At 36.7% G+C, this 21,185-nt stretch overlaps 1 protein-coding gene across 3 annotated transcripts in view; it reads left to right on the top strand.

The window, feature by feature from the left end:
* LOC123537615 (serine/threonine-protein kinase Nek4-like) overlaps positions 1–21,185 on the top strand; it is a 157,278-nt gene that overhangs the window by 116,420 nt on the left and 19,673 nt on the right. For all 3 annotated transcript variants that reach the window (XM_053529204.1, XM_053529206.1, XM_053529205.1), the window contains one exon: positions 5,830–5,945. In XM_053529204.1, coding sequence (XP_053385179.1) covers positions 5,830–5,945 — 116 coding nt within the window. The remainder of the gene's footprint in view (positions 1–5,829; positions 5,946–21,185) is intronic.

Genomic DNA, 21,185 nt, shown 5'->3' with positions numbered 1-21,185 from the left:
TCCCAGCTTGTATAAGTGGGTTAACATATTTTATGACCCCCTTTAAACAAAACTGACCAAAATTTTTTATCCCCAGGCAATATTGAAAACCAAAAGAAATTTAAAGGGGGATTAAAAATTTGACCAATTAAATTATCTTATTTTTAGGGAACTGTATCAATCTTGGGGGTTTAAAAAAAATTTAAGAAAAAACGCAATGTTTTAAAAGAATACTAAAAAAGGCACGGCCTCCAGATCGTCCGACAAGAACAGAAAAAAATAATTGAGTTGCCATGAGAAAACCAACAAGTCTTATTTTTTTGCCACATGGTCGAGACCAAACCCGCGCATCCCCGCAACGCTGGGCCATGCTGTTCGCTAACATTTTTCTAATTCCAATAGGGTTTTAAAGCGAACAGCATGGTCCGACCCAAATGCACGGGGCGCAGCGTTTTCGATCTATGCTGTCGCAAACCCCATGTTGGTTTTCTCATGGCACGGCTTATATTTTTTTTTTAAACTAAAGGAATTTTTTTAATGGGGTATAATTTGTTCGTACACTGACAGCTTAGTTGCGGGAAAAACATAAATTAATGTTTTTTAAAAAATAAATTTTTTCGATAAAAATTTTAATTTAACGCGCATTAAACACAAAAACCCCTCTTGCATTATAAATTTGGGAACGACAGGGAAAACTTCTTTTTTGCCGCTGCGGTCAGGTTTGTTTCCCCGCACGACCTCTTTTTTTTTTTATATAAGCTTTATTAATAGTTTAAAAGAAACAAAAAGATTCCTATTTTAAATTTCATAATGTGACAACTTCAGCTAAAAGGATCCTTGAAAACTTAATTGGCTTTTTAATCGAACCTCCTTTCAATATTTTACCCGTAGATTTATTTGTAGAATTTTATCATCAAGCAATCCGGCATTTAAGGGAAAATTTAAATTTAAAGGGAAAATTAAAACCTGTTTTTCCGGGGCAATATTTCGAAAAAAAAAATGTGGAAAAATAACACCGCGGAAGGTCTATCTTTGCAGTCTAAACCCTTTTTTTGTTACTCACCAGGCCCCTTTACGGGAGAATGACAAATCCCCTGCAAAAACCCAAACATCTGAAAAAAAAAGTGGCATTTATTAGGAATAAAACGAGGATGTCTGAAATTCGTCTTCAAACATTCCCCAAACAAACTATACCATTTCTTTCATTTTAACACAGATTAACATGAAACACTTTACATAATTTTTCATCGAATATCGGGAACCTGAATGAAATAATTAAATTAATTATACCCTGATAATTTATTATATTTTTTGTTAGGTTAATCAGAGATTTGGGTAATTTTAAATCCAATTTTCGATGCATTAATTTATTTGAACATGATAAAGAGAGGGTGTTTATGATGAATATTTTTTTGTCTAAGAATATAAACTGACCGGGGTTTTGGGAAAATTTTGGAAACTCTTCAAGTTTTAAACCAAAAAATTTAAAAAATTTAGAGGCAAAAATATCTTTTAGAAATTGTTCAGTCACAAAGTTTAAAGGATTTTGAAATTAAAAAAAAAAAAAAAGCTTAACAACGCACTGATGCGTTTTCATCAATCAATGTTCGTCAAAAAACCCGGGGGAACCACGGAGACCCCTGTAGCGAGAATCTTTATGTCACCTGATAATTTTATCCAAACGTACAAAGAATTTTTTGTGCATTTTAAATAAGTTCTAACACGGGGATGCTAAAGGGACAGGTTAAGGAAAACTAATTTTAGCATAGTTTACTTAACACAGCGTTGGGTTTAAAAAAACCGGGCTGAGTTTTTTTACATTTGGGAGGGGAAAAAAGGGGGAAATGTTATTAGATCCCATCACCGCACTTTATGTGCTTTTGAAGTTTTGTGACAGGTAAAATCTTTTTTTGAAAAAGGCCCCCCCTCCCTATTTATGATTACTGTAAGTCCCGTTTTAAGACAACCATCAAAATGAGTGGATTGACCGACAACGGTGACGGCACTTGAACTCCATCATTTTATATTAAATATAAATTTGGGAGATAGATTTTTTAAAGTAATAAACCATAAAAAACAAAAAAAAATCATAGATAACTTTTATTAATTAACAAAACAGTTTTTTGATATCTTTTCTTTCGCGAGAAATGAGTAGGGCGTTCTGACACTTTAAAGATTCCCCCATCCCTGCCCACTTTTTTTATCGTTATAATTTCACACATTTAACAGATATAATTACAGTAAACTATGAAGCAAGAGTCCATTTTTATAAATTTTAATACGTCATTTTTTTATTCCAGTTGACACAAAGTTGTTTACTGGAACGGGAAAAAGGACGACTATTTATTTTTTACGAAGAGAAATATTATGTGGAAATTTTTTTCTATTTGATCAACAGATCAGACAAAAGCCCGGGTGACCATTTGTTCCCAGGGGCATTCGTAACAACAGAAAAAAACTTATCTTTTTGAATCAAAACGAATATTTCCATGGGGTTTCCCCTTTGTAACCTCTTTCATTTGTCTCAAATCAGAACCAACATGCTCATTTTAAAATACATCTTCGACATTAGGGGGGTTGTTTTTGCCCCTTTTTTGAAGACTGGAATAACGAAAACATAACAGCAATATAAAAGAAGTGATACTCAACTGATTTTTGAGTCAATCGCGCAGAATTAAATGTGCAATTGCAGTTTTTCAATTAGAAATGAAATTTTTAATATTAAAAATGCTTGAGTTATTGATTACCACATTTTTAAATTTTGCTTATTTCATTTGGACAAGAAATGAAAATGATTCATAAATTTTTTGAAAAACTAAATTAAAAAATATTTAAATTTAATAAAATTAGTTTAATCTGACGTCCCAATTTAAACAATATGATTTTTTTCTTACCCTGTCTTTTTCTTGCTTTTTCTAACAACCGTAATTTTGCTGTAGGTACACCACTCATTTGTCTCTTTTATGTGTGCCCATATCGAAACATTTACAAAAAGAAAAAATACGGGATTTGATACTACACATCAAAAACGGGAAAAGCTGGGAAAAGTATCTTTTTGAAATACTGGTCCGTGAATTCCCCCGAATACAAAACCAAATTCATCCCAAATGGAACAAATATGGAATCTTATACCTTTCATATTTGCAAAACTGGGAAAAACCCGGCCCTATATCAAAAACTACAGGTTTGTATATCCCCGTATATCAGATGCAAATACATTCCATATATGACACAAGTACGGGATCCGTATATTGCGTATACCATGCATATACGGGACTAGTCCGTAGCCCGTATAGTAAAAATACAGTTTCGTATTTTCCCCGTATATGACACAAGTACGGGATCCGTATATTGCTTATACCATGCATATACGGGACTAGTCCGTAGCCCGTATATCAAAAAGTACAGTTTCGTATATGCCCCGTATATGACAAAAGTACGGGATCTCTATACTTAGTATATCATGCGTATACGGAAAAAATCCGAAGCCCGTATATTAGAAAATACATGTCCGTATATGCCCCGTATATTAGATGCAATCACAGTCCGTATATGACAAAAATATGGGATCCGTATACTACGTATATCATGCGTATACGGAAAAAATCCGAAGCCCGTATATTAGAAAGTACAAGTCCGTATATGCCCCGTATATTAGATGCAATCACAGTCCGTATATGACAAAAATACGGGATCCGTATACTACGTATATTCGGAATATACAGGCTCGTATACGTGTTCCGTATATTCTAAAATACGGAAAGTATACGGGAAAAAAGTCTCAAGACCCTTCGAATACATGAAAATGAAACTTATGTTAAAGCAGGACACGAATAAACACCATTTCTAGGGAAATTTTTTTAAAGTCCGTATATTGCATTATTGCATTTATACGGGAAATATACATTTATGTATATTCGGCGTTAACGGGATCCTGTATATGCATGACAAATATACGGACTTCCCGTATACTAGATATTCCGAATACGGGATCGTATATTAGGTCCGTATATTTGTAATATACATCCCGTATACTCCCGTATTTTCGAAATATATGGGACCGTACACTCCCGTATATTGACCCTTTTTTCGCAGTGTAGCATCTTGGCATGGACCTCTATCAAGTTTGTTCAGTCAAGTTTGTTCAAATGGTTCACCTTAGCCCCTTTTTGTGTTAGAAATAGAAAAACTTTTAAACAACTTTTTCTCATCAACTGCTTGATGGATCTTCATCAAACTTTGTTTGTAGCATCATTATAGGGTTCTGTTTTAATTTTGTTCAAATGGGGGCATTCAGCCGCTTTTAGGGGCTTCTAGGGCTAAAAATAATGATACCTTTTAATGACTTCTTCTCATTGAACTGCTCTATGGATCTTCATCGAACTTGGTTTGTGGCAGCACTATAAAGTCCTCTCCCAAATTTATTTAAATGGGGGTGATTGGACCTTTTTAACTCATTACGTATGCAGTTTGCATTTTTGCGTTTGTTTCAACTCTTATCGAGTACCGCATATGGTATTTATGTGTCAAAAGGTAATAGTCGTGTATGCCGAGGGTCCTAGAAATGCGCACTCTGCCTGATAGTACTGTATGCTACGTGATGTGGTTTTACATTTGTAACAGTACTAACAATTGGACTGCTGTCAAAGTTTTTTTAGTTCTTTCTAGCAGTTTCAACCAATGAACATTTTTTACACAAAAGACTTATTAAACATGGATGCAGTCGAAAAAATCAAAATATTTATTATTTGTGCATGTATTTTCAATCGATTCATCACTAAATATTTGAGTTATAAAGTTATTTCTAAATATTGCATGTTTATCTTCACTTTTTATTATACTACAGTGTCTTTCTATTTGATTCAGTATTTTTAAATCTATTACGTAAAGTATAATTCTGTACTTGCATAATGCCATTTGTTTAAAATTGTAGCAATAGATGATATTTGAATAAATATAAAACTTTCAGATAATGGCTGTTTTTACTATGTCAAATTCTTCTTGAATACTGCAGTTTTCCATATTCATGTGAATTCAATTGGCCTGTAAAATGATTTTGCAAATTAAAATAATAGTAAATTTTACATTATTAAATAGATCATTTTCCCTATCAGTTTTGAAAATGTCAGTCTTATTTATCATTAAGTTACAGTAAACAGATGTATGTCCCTAATACTGTTCAAAGGATCCAGAGATCTAATCAATTATCAGTGAAAACCAACACAGGCATACACACAGTGTTATCTCATAAACCACTGGAATGAATTAATGAAATTAGCTGCATTTGTTAACTTTAACATGCAGAGTGCACTATCCCAGTATCTAGGTCCAAATGGCAGAGTGCACTATCCCAGTCACTAGGTCCAAATGGCTTAAATTTGTGTCTGCTTTATATCAACTTAACCATTAATTAGAAGGATTTTCATATAACTAATGTCAGTTGTTAATTTTAAGATTTTTACTTGATATTTCAGATTGGAATATTTGCTATGCTAGGCACATCCACTCCGTTTTATTGCTGACGTAATGTTTACTCAGTGTCATTTAAAAATATTTTTATGTCATTATGTCTTTACACGTGTTAATGATAAGTGGTTCAGGGGTTATGTCATGGACTCCCAAGCTTTGAGGTTCAGTTTATTGAGTTCAGACATGAAAGTTCCTTACCACAGTAAATATTTGTCAGACATCTTGGTGTTAGTGATACATAATTTGCCAACAAGTTTGATAACTCTCTTTATAAAACACTGTAAGGTTAGTGTCCATTTAGAGCAGTAAATGCCACTGCTGATTTATGAGACATGAACAGAGAATATAAATATATAAAAGTATTTGTTTTATTGTGTTAAGGATTTAGATGCAATGGTTCATCTAGCAAGAGAGGCACAGGATATAGCAGCAGTAGATGACTGGTTCTCAGATAGTATATCAGATCTACAAAGACAACAAACTGCCATGTTGAGACAGTAAGTTTGTGTACAGGAACTTCATTTTTAGCTCACCTGTCACAAAGTGACAAGGTGAGCTTTTGTGATCGCGTGGCGTCCGTCGTCCGTCCGTGCGTCTGTGCGTAAACTTTTGCTTGTGACCACTCTAGAGGTCACATTTTTCATGGAATCTTTATGAAAGTTGGTCTGAATGTTCATCTTGATGATATCTAGGTCAAGTTCAAAACTGGGTCACGTGGGATCAAAAACTAGGTCAGTAGGTCTAAAAATAGAAAAACCTTGTGACCTTTCTAGAGGCCATATTTTTCATGAGATCTTCATGAATATTGGTCAGAATGTTAACCTTGATGATATCTAGGTCAAGTTCGAAACTGGGTCACGTGGGATCAAAAACTAGGTCAGTAGGTCTAAAAATAGAAAAACCTTGTGACCTCTCTAGAGGCCATATTTTTCATGAGATCTTCATGAATATTGGTCAGAATGTTCATCTTGATGATATCTAGGTCAAGTTCGAAACTGGGTCACGTGGGATCAAAAACTAGGTCAGTAGGTCTAAAAATAGAAAAACCTTGTGACCTCTCTAGAGGCCATATTTCTCAATGGATCTTCATGAAAATTGGTGAGAATGTTCACCTTGATGATATCTAGTTCAAGTTCGAAACTGGGTTATGTGGGGTCAAAAACTAGGTCAGTAGATCTAAAAATAGAAAATCCTTGTGACCTCTCTAGAGGCCATATTTTTCATGTTATCTTCATGAATATTGGTCAGAATGTTTACCTTGATGATATCTAGGTCAAGTTCGAAACTGGGTTACGTGGGGTCAAAATCTAGGTTAGTAGGTCTAAAAATAGGAAAACATTGTGGCCTCTCTAGAGGCCATATTTCTCAATGGATCTTCATGAAAATTGGTCAGAATGTTCATCTTGATGATATCTAGGTCAAGTTTGAAACTGGGTCACATGCGGTCAAGAACTAGGTCAGTAGGTCTGAAAATAGAAAAACTTTGTGACTTCTCTAGAGGCCATATTTTTCATGGGATCTTTATGAAAATTGGTCAGAATGTTCACCTTTATGATATCTAGGCCAAGTTTGAAACTGGGTCACGTGCGGTCAATAACTAGGTCAGTAGATCTAAAAATAGAAAAACCTTGTGACCTCTTTAGAGGCCATATTTTTCAAGAGATCTTCATGAAAATTGGTCAGAATGTTCACCTTGATGATATCTAGGTCAAGTTCGAAACTGGGTCACGTGGGGTCAAAAACTAGGTCAGTAGATTTAAAAATAGAAAAACCTTGTGACCTCTCTAGAGGCCATATTTCTCAATGGATCTTCATGAAAATTGGTCAGAATGTTCACCTTGATGATATCTAGGTCAAATTTGAAACTGGGTCACGTGTGGTCAAAAACTAGGTCAGTAAATCTGAAAATAGAAAAACTTTGTGACCTCTCTACAGGCCATATTTTTCATGGGATCTTTATGAAAATTGGTCAGAATGTTCACCTTGATGATATCTAGGTCAAGTTCGAAACTGGGTCATGTGCGGTCAAAAACTAGGTCAGTAGGTCGAAAAATAGAAAAACCTTCTGACGTCTCTAGAGGCCATATTTTTCACGATATCTTCATGAAAATTGGTGAGAATGTTCACCTTGCTGATATCTAGGTCATGTTTAAAAGTGGGTCACGTGCCTTCAAAAACTAGGTCATTAGGTCAAATAATAGAAAAACCTTGTGACCTCTAGAGGTCATATTTTTCAATGGATCTTCATGAAAATTGGTCAGAATTTTTTATCTTGATGATATCTAGGTCACATGTGCTCAAAAACTAGGTCACTATGTCAAATAATAGAAATAACGACGTCATACTCAGTTCAACACTGGGTCATGTGGGGATAGGTGAGCGATTCAGGACCATCATGGTCCTCTTGTTATTATACCTCAGGATACAAAGTACAACGGGGCTATATGGGTGTCATGCATGTCCATCAGTCTGTATTGTGCCCATGCCATATATTCTTAACTGCTGGAAGACTTTCATAAAACTAGCAGGAAATATTTACCTCATCAGTATAACATTTAGGGCAACAAACTAGGTCACTCTGTCAAAGGTCAAGGTCACACTTATAGGTCAAAGGTCAGATAACTTAAGTTGTGTCTTCTCTGTATCTGCTAAACCCAAGATTTTCATAAAACTAGCATCAAATATTAACATCATCAAGACAGCATGCAGAGTGTACAACTCAGATCACTAGGTCCAAGGTCAAGGTCACACTTGAGTTCAAAGATCTAGATTAATGTTTGTGTCTTCCATATCTTCTTAACAACTGGAAAAATTTCTGATCTAATGATCTAAATTGTGGTCACTCAACATCTGCCATCTATCAGTTCACACTTTTCTTAAATTGACATCTCTTCTGAAACTGTATGGTGGAAGTTGATGAAACTGGCCTGGATGTTTTTTTGGTGGTCTTCTTCCAAATTTGTTCAAATTGTTCTGCTTGTTTGCACATAGTGACCGCCAGAGCTAAAATAGAAAAATCTTCAAACTATATCTCCTCCTTAACTGCTAGACAAATAATCCTTTTGTTAACCTCAACTAAAATGGTTCAAATTATACTGATTTGGAAAAAAACATGGCCACCAGGGGGCATGGTCTCTTTTTTGCGCCCCCCCATGAGTGGTGGGGGCATATAGATTTGGTCTTGTCCGTGCATCCGTGCGTCCGTCCGTCCATCCGTCCTTCCGTCCGTCCGAAGTTCGTGACGCCCCTAGCTCGAAAAGTATTTGATACAAATTGATGAAACCTTGCATGAATGTTTATCATGATATGAACTTGCGCACCTCCTATTTTTCGTCTGGCTCCACCCCCTATTTTCAGAGTTATGGCCCCTGAAATAGTCAAAAATGCACATTTTCACCTTGTGACACGCCTAGCTAAAAAAGTATTCGATATAAATTTATGAAACCTTGCATGAGTCTTAATCATGATATGAACTTGCGCACCTCCTATTTTTCATCTGGCTTCGCCCCCTAATTTTAGAGTTATGGCCCCTGAAATAGTAAAAAATGCACATTTTCACCTTGTGACATGCCTAGCTCAAAAAGTATTTGATATAGATACATGAAACCTTGCATGAGTCTTGATTATGATATGAACTTGCACACCTCCTATTTTTCATCTGGCTTTGCCCCCTATTTTCAGAGTTATGGCCCCTGAAATAGTAAAAAATGCGCATTTTCACCTTGTGATACGCCTAGCTCAAAAAGCGTTTGATATAGATTCATGAAACCTTGCATGAGTCTTAATCATGATATGAACTTGCGCACCTCCTATTTTTCATTTTGGGTCGGCTCCATATTTTCAGAGTTACGGCCCCTGAAATAGTAAAAAATGCACATTTTCACCTTGTGACATGCCTAGCTCAGAAAGTATTTGATATAGATTCATGAAAAACTTGCATGAGTCTTAATCATGATATGAACTTGCGCACCTCCTATTTTTCATTTGGGTCCACCCCCTATTTTTAGGGTTATGGCCCCTGAAATAGTCAAAAATACACATTTTCACCTTGTGATGCACCTAGCTCAAAAAGTATTTAATATAAATGGTTGAAAACTTGCATAAGTCTTTATCATGATGTTAACTTGCATACCTCTAATTTTTTGGCTAGCTCCACCCCCTATTTTTAAAGTTATGGCCCCTGAAATAGTAAAAAAAAATGCACTTTTTCACCTAATTATGTGCCTAGCTCAAAAAGTATCAGATGTAAATTCAGGAAACCTTGCTGGAGTCTTTATTGTGGTGTGAACTTGCACACTTGGCATTCCTCTTTAGAATGTTAGCTCTTATTACAGAGTTATGGCCCGTGAAATAACCAAAATAGTGGATTTTTTGTTTGTGATGCTCATAGCTCGAAAAGTAAAGGGCGTAGAATAATGAATCCTTTTCATAAAATGATTGTTGAGGCTATACCCCATTAAGACTGCAAACATTTGAATTATTGGCCCTCATTTATGACAAATGTACCAGTGGTGGGGGGGGAGCACACCCTGTGTCCTACAGACACATTCTAGTTTCTATTTTCTTCACTAGGTCAAAAGCCAACATTGATCTCTTCAAGTTCAGGGTCACACTTAAGAGGCTGAAGATCAAGTAGCTCAAATTTGTGTCCTCTCCCTATCTTCTTAATCACTGGAAGGATTTTCATAAAATTAGCATCAGTAGTTAACCTTATCAAGACGGCATACAGAGTGCACAGTTTAGATCATTAGGTTCATAGTCAAGGTCACACTTGAAGATCAAAGGTTATTTACCAACATTTTACTACCCCTGTATCAGAGTGGTGACAGGGGTATTAATCACCTTTAAGGTATTAGATCACTAATAGAGAACCTCCTTTTTGAAGAGTATTCAATTCCTACAGTAAACCTACTTTTTAGCTCTCCTGTCACATAGAGACAAGGTGAGCTTTTGTGATCGCGCAGCGTCCGTTGTCAGTGCATCCGTGCGTGCGTAAACTTCTGCTTGTGACCACTCTAGAGGTCATATTTTTTGTGGGATCTTTATGAAAGTTGGTCAGAATGTTCATCTTGATGATATCTAGGTCAAGTTCGAAACTGGGTAAGTGCCTTCAAAAACTAGGTCAGTAGGTCTTAAAATAGAAAAACCTTGTGACCTCTCTAGAGGCCATATATTTCAAAGATCTTCATGAAAATTGGTCAGAATGTTCACCTTGATGATATCTAGGTCAAGTTCGAAACTGGGTCACGTTCCATCAAAAACTAGGTCAGTAGGTCTAAAAATAGAAAAACCTTGTGACCTCTCTAGAGGCCATATATTTCACAAGATCTTCATGAAAATTGGTCAGAACGTTCACCTTGATGATATCTAGGTCAAGTTCAAAACTGGGTCACGTGCCTTCAAAAACTAGGTCAGTAGGTCAAATAATAGAAAAACATTGTGACCTCTCTAAAGGCCATATTTTTCATGGGATCTGTATGAAAGTTGGTCTGAATGTTCATCTTGATGATATCTAGGTCAAGTTCGAAACTGGGTCACGTGCGGTCAAAAAATAGGTCAGTAGGTCTGAAAATAGAAAAACCTTGTGACCTCTCTAGAGGCCATACCCTGTGAATTGATCTTCACAAAAATTGGTCAGAATGTTCATCTTGATGATATCTAGGTCAAGTTCGAAAGTGGGTCACATGTCTTCAAAAGGTAGGTCAGTAGGTCAAATAATGAAAAAACCTTGTGACCTCTCTAGAGGTCATATTTTTCATGGGATCATATTTTTCATGGGATCTGTATGAAAGTTGGTCTGAATGTTTATCTTGATGATATATAGGTCAAGTTTGAAACTGGGTCAACTGCGATCAAAAACTAGGTCAGTAGGTCTTAAAATAGAAAAACCTTGTGACCTCTCTAGAGGCCATACCCTTGAATGGATCTTCATGAAAATTGGTCAGAATGTTCACCTTGATGATATTCAGATCAAGTTTGAAACTGGGTCACGTGCCTTCAAAAACTAGGTCAGTAGGTCAAATAATAAAAAAACCTTGTGACCTCTCTAGAGGCCATACTTTTCATGGGATCTGTATGAAAGTTGGTCTGAATGTTCATACTGATGATATCTAGTTCAAGTTTGAAACTGGGTCAACTGCGGTCAAAAACTAGGTCAGTAAGTCTAAAATTAGAAAAATCTTTTGACCTCTCTAGAGGCCATATTTTTCAATGGATCTACATGAAAATTGGTCAGAATTTTTATCTTGATGATATCTAGGTCAAGTTCAAAACTGGGTCACATGAGCTCAAAAACTAGGTCACTATGTCAAATAATAGAAAAAACGACGTCATACTCAAAACTGGGTCATGTTGGAACAGGTGAGCGATTCAGGACCATCATGGTCCTCTTGTACTGCAATTCTGAGGGGGGCATAGGTTCAATCCCTACTGGGACCAAAAATTTTTTTCCTTATTTTCCTTTTTAGCTCATCTGATTTTTTGAAAAAAAATGATGTGTTATTGTCATCACTTGATCGGTGTCTGCGTCGGCGTTGCCTGGTTAAGTTTTATGTTTAGGTCAGCTTTTCTCCTAAACTATCAAAGCTATTGCTTTGAAACTTGGAACACTTGTTCACCATCATAAGCTGACCCTGTACAGCAAGAAACATAACTCCATCCTGCTTTTTGCAAGATTTATGGACCCTTTTGTACTTAGAAAATATCAGATTTTTTGGTTAAGTTTTATGTTTATGTCAACTTTTCTCCTAAACTATCAGAGCTATTGCTTTGAAACTTGCAACACTTGTTCACCATCATAAGCTGACCCTGAACATCAAGAAACATAACTCCATCCTGCTTTTTGCAAGAATTATTGCCCCTTTTGGACTTAGAAAATCAGTTTTCTTGGTTTAGGTTTATGTTTAGGTCAGCTTTTCTCCTAAACTATCAAAGCTATTGTTTTGAAACTTGCAACTCTTGTTCACCTTCATAAGCTGACCCTTTACATCAAGAAACATAACTCCATCCTGCATTTTGCAAGATTTATGGCCCCTTTTGGACTTAGATAATATCAGATTTCTTGGTTAAGTTTTATGTTTAGGTCAACTTTTCTCCTAAACTATCAAAGCTATTGCTTTGAAACTTGCAACACTTGTTCACCATCATAAGCTGACCCTGTACATCAAGAAACATAACTCCATCCTGCTTTTTGCAATAATTATTGCCCCTTTTGGACTTAGAAAATTCAGTTTTCTTGGTTGAGTACTATGTTTAAGTCAGCTTTTCTCATAAACTATCGAAGCTATTGCTTTAAAACGTGCAACAGTTTTTCACCATCATAAGTGGATGCTGTACATCAAGAAAGATAACTCTATCCTGCTTTTTGCAAGAATGATGGCCCTTTTTAGACTTAGAAAATCATGGGTAGGACAATATTTCTATTATACAAAAAAATCAGATGAGCGTCAGCACCCGCAAGGCGGTGCTCTTGTTTCTAGCGATTTCTTGGTGTTCAAAGTGAATTTACTATTTAAACAGAAGGGGTAGAGTTACACACCTTTAAAAATATTGAGTTACACGTGGTAAAAGTTCTCTATTTTGCTTTCACTCTTATATTATTTATTGTGGAAGAAATTTAGGTAGGTTTTACGTCTGCCCTAAGGTTATTTTTAAATGGGTAAGCAAAGTGTAAAACAGAAACACAGCATTCGACCTTATTTTTTCAATGTTGAAGTATGAATTCTGTCTCATTAAATCTGTTTACTTGGGGCACCATAGAAAAAATGATATCGACATTTTTATTTTGTGTTTTATAATTGTTTACCTATAGTTTGATGTTTCTTTTATTAAAATTAATAGTAAAATGAGTTCTCTGCAAACGTTATAGATAGTGGCTATCACTTTGAAATTTGTCTCTACTTGAGCTTGATGAGATACCATAAGTTATACAAAATTTATAAAAAAACGTCACGGTAAAAGTTGTTTAAAAATTGCAAAATAGTGCAAAACACAGTTACCTTTCAGAATATACCAAGCAAAGGCCATTTTGTAAACATTACTATTAGTAATCTAATACCTTAATGATAGCTCTAGTTTATACTACAGAAACGTACACATTGATGATAAATGATATGACTGTCATTGTTAATCATGTATCTTTGTATTGACAATATGGTCAAGTCAGTGATATATCAGTATACAATTTTTGAATATCGATACAATTAAATAAGACAAAATAGATAGCTAAGGTAAGTGAAAAACATTTGCCTTGAATAATTTTTGTGCCCCCCCATGTGTGGTGGGGGCATATAGATTCAGTCTTGTCTGTGCATCTGTCCGTGCATGTGTGTGTGCATTCGTCTGTCCATCCGTCCAAAGTTCATGACGTGCCTAGCTCAAAAAGTCTTTGATATAAATTGATGAAACCTTACATGAATCTTTATCATAGTACGAATTTGCGCACCTCCTATTTTTCGTCTGGCTCCTTCCCTTATTTCCAGAGTTATGGCCCCTGAAATAGTCAAAAACGTACATTTTCACCTTGTGGCGCGCCTATCTTAATCATGATATGAACTTGGGCACCTCTAATTGTTTGTCTGGCTCCATGCCTTATTTTTAGCTCATCTGAGCCACAGGCTCAGGGTGAGCTATTGTGATTGCTCATCGTCCAGCGTCCGGCCATTGTCTTGTCTGTCCACACTTTCCTTTAAACAACATCTCCTCCTAAACCATCAGGCCAATTTTGATGAAACTTCACAGGGATGTTCCTTGGATGGTCTTCTTTGTTCAAAGAATTGGATTCCATATAGAACTCTGGTTGCCATGGCAACAGAAAGGAAAAAATCTTCTTGTCCAAAACCACGGGTCATAGGGCTTTTATATTTGGTATGAAGCATCATCTAGTGGTCCTCTACCAAATTTTTTCAAATTATTCCCCTAGGGTCAAATATGGCCCTGCCCTGGGGGTCACATGGTTTACATATACTTATACGGGGAAAACTTTGAAAATCTTCTTGTCCAAAACCACAAGGCATAGAGCCTCAATATTTGGCATGTGACATCATCTAATGGTCCTCTATAAAGATTGTTCAAATTATGCCCCTGGACGAAAAGAGGACCCATCTCGCGGGTCCCAAGTTTTACATAGACTTATATAGGAAAAAACTGAAAAAAAATCTTCTTCTCTGAAACCAAAATACCTAGGCCTTTGATATTTGGTATGTAGCATTGACTTTTGGATCCCTACCAAAATTGTTCAAATTATGCCCCTGGGGTGAAAAGAGGCCCCGCCCCAGGGAGGGGTCTCAAGTTTTACATAGACAAATAGGAAAATTTTTTAAAACTCTTCTCGTCTGAAACCACAAGACCTAGGCCTTTGATGCTTGGTAAGTAGCATTGCCTTATGGTTATCTACCAAGATTGTTCAAATTATGCCTCTGAGGTAAAAAGAGGCCCCGCCCCGGGGGTCCCAAGTTTTACATAGACTTACATTTGAAATTGGATGACATGTACAGTTTTGCACACCAATCTTAAAGCAGACTTTCTGTGAGCATGAATGTGACCTACTGACCTACTTTCTTGGTTTTTTTTTTAAGATACAGCTTTGAAATTTTGATGACATGTATAGTTTTGTATGCCGATCTTTAAATAGACTATTAGTGACCATTAATGTGACCTACTGACCTACTTTCTTGTTTTCTAAGCTACAGCAAAAGGAGTTTGACCACCTGTAATATTGTTTTTTACACAGATTTCAAAAGTAATCTTGCATAATCTTTACCTTGACCCACTTTCCTAATTTTCTTGTTATCCCACGATGAAAGTCGGAGGGATATAGTTTTGGCATTGTCCGTCCCTCCTTCAGTCTTTCCGTCTGTCCGTCCGTCCTGAGCCATATCTAGGAAATGGTTGGGAATATTTATTCAAAACTTCATATACATGTTCACCACTATGAGTTCTTGCGGCCCGTCAAGTTTCAGTCAGAATGCCAAAGTAACACCAGAGCTATGGCCCTTAGAAGTTTCTAGTGTTAACTATATAGGGTACAATAAATATGGCAATTTCTGCATCATAACTTTTGATATATTTGACCTAGAACTATGAAACTTAAACAGAATTTAGATCACCATAATGTGGTTTTGTACATACAATTACATTTGGATTTATTTGTAAATTAAGAGTTATTGCCCTTTAATTGTATAAAAATCCACATATTTGTACATAACAAACTTACCATTTGGTAGAATTTCATTAAATTTCTTTCATTCTTTTCCATGAACATGTATTGTAAACATGTGAAGTTGTGTACCCACACCTGGTCACCCTCTTACCTTGATCACACACCTCCCCCCCCCCCCCCCCCCCCCCCCCCCCGCCCCCCCCCCCAACAAAAAAAAATTCATTCCTTATTTTAGATTTTTTTTCGAACAAACTTCATATACATTTTCACAACTATGAGGTTATGGGGCCCATCAGGTTTCAGACAGATTGCCCAAGTAACACCAGAGTTATGGCCCTTAGAAGTTTCTAGTGTTAACTACATAGATCTATAGATATGGCAATTTCTGCATCATAACTTTTGATATATTTGACCTAGAACTATGAAACTTTAACAGAATTTAGAGCACTATAATGTGGTTGTGCACAGACAATTTTGTACGGATTTCTTTTGTAACTTCAGAGTTATTGCCCTTTAATTGTCTAAAAATTCACATATTTGTACATAACAAACTTACCATTTGGCAGAATTTCATTAAATTTCTTTCATTCTTTTCTGTGAACATTTATTATAAACATGTGAAGTTGCGCACCCACACCTGGTCACCCACTTGCCTTGGTCACACCCCCCCCCCCTTCCCCCCCCCCCCCCCCCCCCCCCCCCCCCCCAAAAAAAAAAAAATATTTTGTTTTTTTCATTTCTTTTTTTAGATTTTTAGCTCACCTGTCACATGGTGACAGATGAGCTTTTGTGATCACCCTTTGTCCGCCGTCCGTCTGTGCGTCCGTCAACAATTTCTTGTCTGCACGATAGTGGTTTCATTTATGATTTTATTTTAACCAAACTTGCACACAACTTGTGTCACCATAAGATCTTGGTTCCTTTCTTGAACTGGCCAGATCCCATTATGGGTTCCAGAGTTATGGCCCCTGAAAGGGCCAAAATCAGCTATTTTGACCTTGTCTGCACAATAGCAGACATATTGTTTTTGCCCTGTCCGTCCGTCCGTACGTCACACTTCATTTCCGAGCAATAACTGGAGAACCATTTGACCTAGAACCTTCAAACTTCATAGGGTTGTAGGGCTGCTGGAGTTGACGACCCCTATTGTTTTTGGGGTCACTCCGACAAAGGTCAAGGTCACAGGGGCCTGAACATTGAAAACTATTTCTGATCAATAACTAGAGAACCACTTGACCCAGAATGTTGAATCTTCATAGGATGATTGATCATGAAGAGTAGATGACCCCTATTGATTTTGGGGTCATTCCGTCAAAGGTCAAGGTCACAGGGGCCTGAACATTGAAAACCATTTCCGATCAATAACTAGAGAACCACTTGACCCAGAATGTTGAAACTTCATAGGATGATTGGTCATGAAGAGTAGATGACCCCTATTGATTTTGGGGTCACTCCGTCAAAGGTCAAGGTCACAGAGGCCTGAACATTGAAAACCATTTCTGATCAATAACTAGAGAACCACTTGACCCAGAATGTTGAAACTTCATAGGATGATTGGTCATGAAGAGAAGATGACCCCTATTGATTTTGGGGTCACTCTGTCAAAGGTCAAGGTCACAGGGGCCTGAACATTGAAAACCATTTCCGGTCAGTAACTTGAGAACCACTTGACCCAGAATGTTGAAACTTAATAGGATGATTGGTCATGCAGAGTAGATGACCCCTAACGATTTTGGGTTCACTCTGTGAAAGGTCAAGGTCACAGGGGCCCGAACATTGAAAACCATTTCCGGTCAGTAACTTGAGAACCACTTGACCCAGAATGATGAAACTTCATAGGATGATTGGTCATGCAGAGTAGATGACCCCTAACGATTTTAGGGTCACTCTGTTAAAGGTCAAGGCCACAGGGGCCTGAAAATGGAAAACCATTTCCAATCAATAACTTGAGAACCTCTCGACCCAGAACCCAGAATGTTGAAACTTCATAGGATGATTGTTCATGCAGAGTAAATGACCCCTATTGTTTTTGGGGTCACTCCGTTAAAGGTTAAGGTCACAGGGGCCTGAACATTGATAACCAGTTCCGATGAATAACTTGAGAACCACTTGACCCAGAATGTTGAAACTTCATAGGATGATTGAACATGCAGAGTAGATGACCCCTATTGATTTTGGGGTCAGTCTATTAAAGGTCAAGGTCACAGTGGCCTGTTCATGTAAAATCATTTTTTGGAAATAACTTGAGAACCACTTGACCTACAATGTTGAAACTTAATAGGATGATTGGACATGCAGAGTAGATGACCCCTATTTATTTTGAGGTCACTTGATCAAAGGTCAAGGTCACAAGAGCCTGAACAGTGACTTGAGAACCACTAGGCCAAGAGTGTTGAAATTTAGCGGGATGACTGGACATGCCAAGTAGATGATCCCTATTGCAGCCAACCATCAGTGTCTCTTTGACTTTCGCTCCTGACCCCTTTTGACTTCTTGCCTATAGGACTTTGCATTGGGGGAGACATGCGCTTTTTTACAAAAGCATTTTCTAGTTTATGATTTGATTTTTACCAAACTGGCACAAAACTTGTATCACCATAAGATCTTGGTTCCTTTCTTGAACTGGCCAGATGCCATTATGGGTTCCAGAGTTATTGCCCCTGAAAGGGCTAGAATTAGCTATTTTGACCTTGTCTGCAGCTATTTTGACCTTGTCTGCACAATAGCAGCTTCATTTATGATTTGATTTTAACCAAACTTGCACACAACTTGTATCACTATAAAATCTTGGTTCCTTTCTTGACTTAGCTAGATTCCGTTATGGGTTCCAGAGTTAGGCTAAAAAAAAAAATATGTGTGATTCAGGTAACCCGACCGACCCTATTTTTTCATCGCTGACCCTAACACTTTTTTATAGTTTTTTGTGGTTTTTAACCTGGTACGAAAAATATTGAGTACGAAAATATACGAATCAATGCAAGCGTCTTATCAATTATGATTTCAACATGGCAGCGGCTAGTGTTCTCGCCGTGACAGTGGAAAAATGTATTCACGGCGACCATGAAACGCATTATGAAGGCAATGCTTCACTCGTCCCTCGTCGGAGATGTATTTATGGAAATTCATAATCAGTCAGACAACTCGAAAACTGGCCATGTAGTAACCTATTTATAACAGAATGCACTTAGAATTGCATATATTGTTGGACTGTGACTCAATGCAGACTTGGAGCGCCGGTATAAATTACAGTCTCCGGTACATACCGGATTAACTAAATTTGAACGAAAATATCTTAAATGTATATATTTTGTAACCATGGTGATACTAACCCTAACCTTTAGTCAGTATTTTATGCATATTATACACTAAATGCATGCGGACATGCAAAAATATTAATATTTTTGCCGTGCGCTGCAATTGATAATCACTTTCGGGCATGCGCAGAAGACCGCTCCAAGTCTGCAATGAGTTACATCGATATTGTTGAGATGCTTTCCATGTGCATATCTCACAGAATTGTGACCAACTATGTCTGTACCAACTGGCGTCAAAGGGAAGAAAAAAAAAAAAAAAAAAAAAAAAAGCCTACCTACCTACCCTATTATTTTTACCAATGTTACCTGAACCACACATATTTTTTTTTTAGCCTTATGGCCCCTGAAAGGGCCAGAATTAGTTTTTAGCTCATCTGATTTTTTGAAAAAAAAATGATGAGTTATTGTCATCACTTGAGCGGTTGTCGGCGTCGGCGTCGGCGTCGGCGTTGCTTGGTTAAGTTTTATGTTTAGGTCAGCTTTTCTCCTAAACTATCAAAGCTATTGCTTTGAAACTTGGAATACTTGTTCACCATCATAAGCTGACCCTGTATAGCAAGAAACATAACTCCATCTTGCATTTTGCAAGATTTATGGCCCCTTTTGTACTTAGAAAATATCAGATTTCTTGGTTAAGTTTTATGTTTAGGTCAACTTTTCTCCTAAACTATCAAAGCTATTGCTTTGAAACTTGGAATACTTGTTCACCATCATAAGCAGACCCTGTACATCGAGAAACATAACTCCATCTTGCTTTTTGCAAGAATTATTGCCCCTTTTGGACTTAGAAAATCAGTTTTCTTGGTTAAATTTTATGTTTAGGTCAACTTTTATCCTAAACTATCAAAGCTATTGCTTTAAAACTTGCAACAGTTTTTCACCATCATAAGTGGACCCTGTACAGCAAGAAACATAACTCCATCCTGCTTTTTGCAAGAATGATGGCCCCTTTTGGACTTAGAAAATATCAGATTTCTTGGTTAAGTTTTATGTTTAGGTCAACTTTTTCTCTTAAACTATCAAAGCTATTGCTTTAAAACTTGCAACTGTTGTTCACCATCATAAGCTGACCCTGTAAAGCAAGCAACATAACTCCATCCTGCTTTTTGCAATAATTATTGCCCCTTTTGGACTTAGAAAAATCATTTTCTTGGTTGAAGATTATGTTTAAGTCAACTTTTCTCATAAACTATCAAAGTTATTGCTTTAAAACTTGCAACAGTTTTTCACCATCATAAGTGGACACTGTACATCAAGAAACATAACTCTATCCTGCTTTTTGCAAGAATGATGGCCCTTTTTAGACTTAGAAAATCATGGGTAGGACAATATTTCTATTATACAAAAAAAATCAGATGAGCGTCAGCACCCGCAAGGCGGTGCTCTTGTTTTGACCTTGTCTGCACAATAGCAGCTTCATTTATGATTTGAATTTAATCAAACGTGCACAAAACTTGTATTGCCATAAGATCTCAGTTCCTTTGTTGAACCGGCCAGATCCCTTAATGGGTTCCAGAGTTATGGCCCCTGAAAGGGCCAAAATTAGCTATTTTGACCTTGTCTGCACAATAGCAACTTCATTTCTGATTTGATTTTAACCAAACTTGCACACAACTTGTATTACCACAAGATCTTGCTTCCTTTCTTGAACTGGCCAAATTCCATCATGGGTTCCAGAGTTATGGCCCCTTAAAGGTCCAAAATTGGCTATTTTGGCTTTTGCAGCCATATAGATACTTCATTTATGGTTTTATTTGATACAAACTTCCAAAATATCTTCAACAACAATAAATCTTGGATTCCATGACAAATCAGATCCAATCGTAGGTTCCAGAGTTATTTTATATCTGATTACCTCCCCTGATTGTAATCAAAATGGATTTATATCAGTAAGTACTTATAGGACTTATTTGAAATTTCATTATTGTCATTAGTTGGACTGAGTTAATCAGGGTAGATAACTATGGACTGATTTTGTATCAAATTACCTCCCTTTATTTCAAATTAAAATGGGTATATCTCCGTAACTAATGAAGATACTGATCTGAAATTTCATTTATGTCAAAAGATTTATTTGGCAGATCCTTCTTTTGTTCACTTACAATAATTTTTTTTAATTACTTTCCTTTTACGTTACTATAAATAGCTTATTTTTAGTAACTTTTTTATTATTGGCCATAGGGAAAACCGAGACCACTTTTCTGTGGTACAACATGGATGGTACCTCCAATTTTTAGGTGTATTTTGACATGTCTGTACCTTGT

This window comes from Mercenaria mercenaria, chromosome 17 (genome assembly GCF_021730395.1).
Source record: "Mercenaria mercenaria strain notata chromosome 17, MADL_Memer_1, whole genome shotgun sequence".
Lineage (NCBI taxonomy): Eukaryota > Metazoa > Mollusca > Bivalvia > Venerida > Veneridae > Mercenaria > Mercenaria mercenaria.
The sequence above is the reverse complement of the archived record's forward strand: the minus strand, read 5'-3'. Positions and strand labels throughout refer to the sequence as shown.